Source organism: Echinops telfairi, unplaced genomic scaffold (assembly GCF_000313985.2).
Source record: "Echinops telfairi isolate 266 unplaced genomic scaffold, ASM31398v2 ScPeMD7_4225;HRSCAF=4972, whole genome shotgun sequence".
NCBI classification, from domain to species: Eukaryota; Metazoa; Chordata; class Mammalia; order Afrosoricida; family Tenrecidae; genus Echinops; species Echinops telfairi.
The window spans coordinates 20,763,059-20,770,284 of NW_022108124.1; the positions used below are offsets into that span (position 1 = coordinate 20,763,059).

The 7,226-nt window shown below is 50.7% G+C and overlaps 1 protein-coding gene across 1 annotated transcript in view; it reads left to right on the forward strand.

The window, feature by feature from the left end:
* ANKUB1 (ankyrin repeat and ubiquitin domain containing 1) overlaps positions 1-7,226 on the forward strand; it is a 50,574-nt gene that overhangs the window by 13,237 nt on the left and 30,111 nt on the right. The window contains exon 2 of the mRNA XM_013006130.2: positions 1,648-1,864. Within this exon, the coding sequence (XP_012861584.1) occupies positions 1,648-1,864 (217 nt within the window). The remainder of the gene's footprint in view (positions 1-1,647; positions 1,865-7,226) is intronic.

Here is a 7,226-nt window from a genome sequence, read left to right on the forward strand (position 1 = left end):
CACACACAGGCTAGGCTTCCATGTCCACCATCCCTGAGGTAGGACGTTCAAACCAGCAAACTCCTCATGCCTGGCCCACTTGCAAGGAGCTCTGGGGGCTGCCTTCCAGGCTGTGGTTTAGGGGCATCACTCTCTGACGCCGACAGACAGCAGGGCCCCCTTTCCAGCTGCCAGGCCCAACTGGCTGGGCGCTGAGGACGAACCTAGCCTTGCCCCGAATCCTCTAAAGAGGAAGTGAAACCCAGTTTCATTTTCTCAGAAAGGAGAAAATGCTGAGGTTGTCCTCCCCCTCCTCTCCTCTCCCCTCCCTGAGACCCATGTCCGTGTGCTCACTGCTGGTTTGGTCTCATCCACTGTTCACAGAAAGGGTAATGCTGTCCCCGCCCCGCTTGCTGGCTTTCCTGTTTAGCTTGCCAAGACAAGGAACAAAGCGCGTGCCCCTCCCACGTGGAATTTCAACCGTCCAAGTGGAGCCTCCTGCTTGTAAACTGAGAAGTCAAACCTCAGCACAACGAAAGGACCAACCGAGGAGTCAAGGCCTTGGTCACCAGAGCTGAGCCCTGCGCCGCGGGGATGAGCGCTCAGACGGGATTCTCCAAAAGGGCCCACTGGTTCAAAAGCCACAGCACTGCCGACCAAACTCAGGGCACACTGGGGCCATGGTCACCTGGGGCGTCTGTCACTCCGCGTGGATGCAACGTACCGACCACGCGCTCCTGTGTCTGAGTCTGTAGGCTGAGGCGTAAGGAGGGTCTGGCGGCCCTGCCAGGTCTTCTACGCTTTACTCAACGAAGGGAGGGTCTGCAGCAGCCTCGGGACGGAAGAAGAGGACTCCGCAGTCAGGGACCGTTCAGGAAAGCAGCGCGTCCAGCAGGAACACTGCGGTTCTCAGCCATGACCAGCTTCTCTAACCCCTTCCATCCGCACCGAGCACAGTGTGACACCTGTCTTCTCAAGACGCCTCACAGACGCCCACCCCTCTGTGCACGGTTCTGCTGGTGCCACAGCCAATGGGGGAAGCGCGGCTCCTTTTAGGCATGATGGTTTATTCCGTCCCAAACGTTTATTGACGCGGGATTCCTCTGTCCGCGCTCTCTCTGACTTTCTTCACCGTCTTCTGTAGCCCTATGTCCGCCCATCCCTCGGTCTCCTCCTCTCTCTGTCTCTCCCTTCCTTCCTGGCGGCTATTCTCTCTTCACTCTGTCTTCCAATCTCCCCTCCCGCCCCCTTCACTCTCACTCCAGTCCAAACACTGGGCAGGTTGTTCGCGCTCATGAAACCTGTCCACTGACCCCACGCTCTGAGTCCGCTTTCCTCTGCTTCCCGTCCCAACAGAAAGCAAAAGCCCTTACCCCTGGTGCCGTGTGAGCTCAAAAAGCAAAACCCTAACTCACTGCCATTGAGTCAGTGCTGACTCCTCAGGACCCTGCAGGGCAAGGGAGACTGCCCTGTGGGTTCCAAGACTGTAGCTCTTTTGGGGAGTAGAAAGCCAGTAGAAAGCTTCGTCTTTCTCCCAAGGTGCATCCGGTGGTTTTGAACTGCTGACCTGATGGTTAGCAGCTAATGGGTATGTACTGTACGCCCCACAGCCATTCTCTGGAGCCTCCAACGTAGCGTTTGTGAGTTCCCTGCTTGTTTCTCCCTCAGGAAGAAGACCAGCCGACGCTCTACGTGCTCAATGCCGTAACACAGGAGTTGCTGCCGATCGTGGACAGCATTTCTCTTCTGGACAACAAAGTGTCTGAGCTGAGGACACTGGTGTCCCTGAGGTGTGGCTTCCCGGTGGGTGTCTACTGCCTACGGACGCCTCAGGGCCAGGAGATGTACGACTGCAACACCCTCGGGGACTACCGGATAGAAACGGGTACTGCCCGCCCCTCCGCTTTTGGCATCAGCTGTAACGCAGCCCCTGGGGTCTTTGAAACTGACTTCGTGGTTTCTCAAGAAAAGGCCTGCATCTGGGTTCTCCTTTCCGATTCACTCACTTTATTTTCAGGTGGATTTTAAAGTAGGGAAGACACTTACATGGTTCAACAATCGAAAGCACCAAAAGACACCTGTTCTCCCTGCCTCTCTGGGTCTCCAACGCCAAGTCCTCCCCTCCAACAGACCCAAACCAGTTCCGGCTCATCTTTGTGATTGTTGTCAGGTGCTGGCCCGTCTGTTTCGACTCATACCAGAGAGTTGGACATCCTGGTCCAGGGCCATCCAAACAAGCTTCGTTCTGCTTGAGCCATTGTCGCAGCCACTGTATGGGTCCATCTCGATGCGGGGGCTTCTCTTTCCACTGCGCCTCCACTTCCCCAAGCACGCTGTCCTCCTTCAGGGACTGGTCTCCTGCTGGCATGTTCAGGAGATGGGAACCAGAGTCTCGGCATCCTTGCTGCCAAGGAGCATTCTGATCGTACTTCTTCAAAGATAGTTTTGTTTTTATTCTTTTGGCCGTCCACGGTCCTTTTAATATTCTTGCCCAGCACCATACTTCAAATGTATGGATTCTTCTTTGGTCGTCCTTAGTTGGTGTCAACTTCCACGTGCCTGAAGTGATTGAAAGGGCTGGGGCTAGGTGTAGCTTAGTTTTCAAAGGGCCATCTCCCTGTTCAGCACTTTGAACAAGGTCTTGTGCAGCAGATTTACCCAACTCACAGTGACCACAGGGAGCCCTGGTGGTGTAGTGGTTACTAGTTGGGCTGTGATCTGAAAGGTGGGCGGTTTGACATCACCAGCCACACTGTGGGAGAAAGATGGGGCTTTCTACTCCCATAAACAGTTATGGTCTCTAAAACTTACAGGGGCGGTTCTAGCCTTTCCTCTACAGCAGTGGTTCTCAACCTTCCTCGTGCCTTGGCCCTTTCATGCCGCAGCCCACCGCATGCTGTCCACCAGGCTTCACTCATTCGCTCCCAGTGCTTGGCTGGCTTAAAGGAGCCAAAAAGAAAGCCCGGATCCCTTCTGCAAGGTGATCCCCGTGCCTGCCGAGACTGAGCATCGCCTCGGTTGCTCTTTCCGGGTATTCTAAGCACATCGAGAAGCCAGTTCTGTGCATTTTCTTTCTTTTCAGCACAAGTGGTAGCAGATAATACAAAGCATTGTGACCCTTGTCTTAGGCCACCTCATTTGAAACTGATACTGATTATAGTTAAAATCCCTTGTAAACACTGTGAGGTCAGTACTGTGCAGGTCAAGCAGGTACCTTCTAGGGATATCAACCCCCCCAGATATGCGGATTATAATGTCTCTCCAAATACCAAACTTCCAAGCGCATCTGCTGCACCATATATGGTTAAGACCAGCTGAAAGGCTGTCAGAGTTGTTTTAACTGGTACCGAACATGGTTTGAACTTGGTAGCGATTATTGCTTGATAGAGGGACTGGGTCTTTGCTGACAGGTGGCACATTGGCTCTTGGCACATTTTAACTGAAATTGATTTTTTTAAAGTTTCAATTTACATTTATTTAATGGTTAATGGTATTGAAATTATTTTCTTTTTATATAATATATCATATCCTTCCATAGTTTAGTCATGTCAAGCAGAATTGTACAATTCCTACTACAATCAGTTTCCAAACATTCCTTTTCTACTCCTTGACACCATCTCCCCTTTAACCCCCACCTCCATCACTAACCCCCCTCCCCCCAAAAAAAAACCCCTATTCACATAGCGCTTTATGGACCTTCTGGAGTCAAAGTCACTTCAATAAGTATATGTATATACACATATATTATATTTCCAGGTATTGGTACTTCTCCTGGTATTTATACTTGGTTAGCATTCTTTTCTTCTGCTGTTGACATTGAGGCTCCCCATATCGACACTAACTCTTGTTCCTCTTTTTGATTAGAGGAGCTTCTAGGATTTGTCCTTGGAGATAGGGTGAGGCCTGCGAGGGTACCCAGCTTAGAGCGCCCATGTTTGGAAGAGGGGCACGCTATCCTCCTCCTGTGTGTGATTACCGAGCCAGAAGCTCACCTTCCCTCGGCTTCAGGGCTCTGTCAGCTGTAAGGTGTGCAGACCTGCTCGGCACGTTGGCCGTGGGCTCAGCTGTGCCAGAACGTGACAGCAGCTCAGATGATCAAGAAGCCCAGAGTGATGTGTGTCGCTGCACGTCTAGCATCTTATAATCTCACGTCACAGAGCTTCAAAGAATGAGTACGAAAACCCTGAGTGATCTTGGGGCTGTGCTGCTCAGGGTGTGGTATTTTAGAGCTGGAAGAGAGTGCAGAGTGACTTGGCTTGAGCCCAGCTTTTTCAGGTTTTAAGTAGTAAAACTGTCTGGAATGGGTAAGTGATGCATTAGCTCAGGGCATGTCGAGGACGGTGCACCAACCCTGCAAAAGGCACCTTGGAGGGTGGGGAATGCAGAGAACCCAGCACAAGGGCTTCCAGGGGGAACATCGGGGGCCCAGGCGTAGCCAAGGTGGGCCTCTTAGATCACCAGGAAAACGCTGCAGGTGGTGGGAGGAAGGGGATGGGGTTGGAGAAGGAAAGGAGGATTTCCAAGGGATGGAAGGAAGTTTCCTTCGCCTACTTCGCACCTTTGCCTAGAGCATGCAGCATTTCTTCAGTAGCCAGTCCAACTTCATTCATTCTCTAAGGAGACAGCAAACGAATCACTGACAAGCCTCTACTCCCAGGTCTCCCTCTCCCAGGCTGATCTTGGAAACTGTCCCCTGGCCCTTCTGCAAAGGCAGTGGAAGGTCTGACGCATTTTGAGAAGCATTTAGATTCAGGGTGAGGATAAGAGATTTCAGTAGCCCAATCAGTCACTGCGCACACTAGCTCATTCTAAAAGGAGCCCCAACTGCTGTGTGCTCCGGCGCTCACAGCGAAGCGCTAGAAAGGACCAGCTCAGTTAGAATCCAGTGAGCCGGGAGGCCATGTGGGCTGCCGGGCACAGGGAGAATGTGAGATGGGGCACCTAACATTGGGGGGATGTGGACCCTCCGAGAGGAGGAAGAGAGGACACCCCAGGCTTCCAGAAGAGAGAGAAGTTTCAGAAACATGAGCTTAACCCGTGGTGGGACTCAGAGGAGGGCACTTCTCTGACTGAACAGAGGCAGCTAGCTCACGGAGTCCCGTGGGAATCAGAGCTGGCGTCAGATTCATGCACTGACCGCTGCCGGTTCATGAGCAGGTAGGTGTACGGTGACGGAGGATGGATATGGTACGGAGCCGTCGGAAGTACAGAAGAGAGAGTTGAGCAGTGAGGACACGGAGGGAAAGCTACACTAACCGGCACTTTCGAGAATCTGGCTTGAATTCATCACCAACTGGAAGAGAGCAACTGAAAACCCCAGACATGAGAGAGTGCCGCGTAGGCGTCGGCGCCGGCGCTGGTGCCGAGGCTAGAGTCCTGGCGGTGTCCGTGTGGGAGGAGGCGATTGGGGAAAGGCACAGGTGGCCTGTCTGAACTTGCCATGATGAAGAAGCCCAGAGGCTTCGTTGTTGTTGTTTTGTTTTGTTTCTCCACAAAGGTTCTTCAACTAGTCAGTGCAAAGCTATAAGCACAGCAACCATCTTTTTTGTTTTTAAGTCATTTTGGGGGGGACTCTTACAGTTCTTAGAACATTCCATACATCAATTGTATCAAGCATATTTGTACATAAAGTTGCCATCATCATTTCCAAAACATTTTCTACCTGAGCCCTTGGTATTGGCTCCTCTTTTGTCCCCTCCCTCCCTCCTCCACCCTCCCATCCCCATGAATCCTTGACTGATTGCATATTGTTATTATTATTTCCTATCTTACACTGCCCATGGTCTCCCTTCACCCACATTTCTGCTATCCGTCCCCTTCGGGGGAAGGGGAGCTACATATCTAATCTTGTGAAAGGTTTCCCCTTTCTCTCCTTCCCCCAACCATCCCCCTCCTCTCATGATATCACTACTCCCACAACTGTTCCTGGGGTGTTTATCTTTCCTGAATTCCATGTGTAAGAGTTATTATCTGTACCAGTGTGTGTCCTCTGGTCTAGCCAGATTTGTAAGGTAGAACTGGGTCATGGTAGTGGGTGGGAGGAAGCATTCAGGAACTAGAGGAATGATGTGTGATTCGTCGGTGCTGCTATACTGCACCTTGGTTGAATCATCCCTTCCTTATAACCATTCTGTGGGGGGGGATATCCAATTGTTACAAATGGGCTTTGGGTTTCCACTCCAAGACACCTCATTTGCTTCGATACAGTTTGGAAAATGCCTTCTTGTCTTGTTACAACAACCAGGTAGCCTCTTGCCCATAGAAAGCACCTGTGGGTGAGGTGAAATCACCTGTGGGTGAGGCGCTTCCCTTAGGAAATAATAGAGAGAGGGCAGTGCAGTCCCAGGCCAGAGCTCATGACATGGTCAGGGCAAGCTGGCAGAAGACAAGTAAGAAAAGAGACGTGGGCAGCGGTCACCATGAGGGAAGAATTGAAGCCTTGCTGTTGCAGATGGACAAAGAAAGGGGTTCCGATGCACGTTTTCAAGAAGCTGGTAATTGACCAAAGGCAATGAAAACACGTTTTTTGTTTGACTTAACAACCCCTGGGACACTCACTTTTAACAGGGTGGATGGGGCCAGAAAGACTGCCAAGGTGAAGATGATAGACCAGAAAATTCAGAGTGGTCCCAGGGCCCCTCTACCAGCCCATGGACTCAAGGTGACCTACACTGCCCTATTGATTCCTTTTATGGATGAGAACTGAGCCAAGGTGCAGAGAAGGTAAGCGACTTATCCACTTTGCTAACTAAGGATAATCTCACACTTAGGACTGTGCTCTTTCCAATAATTGGCACTGCCTACCAATATGTTTTTGGTCACTTATTTTATTAATACCCTTAAAGTTCCGGTCCATGTGTTAAGTTCCCCTTTGTCAGGGAAAGCCCCAATCAAAGACATTTCTGCCACAGTCAGGAATAAAAGAAAAGCTCACAGCAGATGGGTAGCTATTGACTCTGAGCGAGGGAGGAGGAATCCCGAAGCTTGAGAGACAGGACAGGTAGCAGAAGGTTGAGGACAGTTGCCTAGAAGAGGCGCTAGTGCTTGTAGACACTGTTCTGTGTGACCTTGCAAGGTAGTTGGGCTGTAAGAAAAAGTGGATCAAGCCAGGTTATGTAAAGCTCATAGAAATTTAATGCTCCTCTTTAAAAAATGAAAGAAAGAAAACAAGAGAGAATTAAAAGAAGTTAATGTAGTAAGGAGTCTTAATTATCATGAATTTTACCTTAATCTTAGTAATAGGCTTT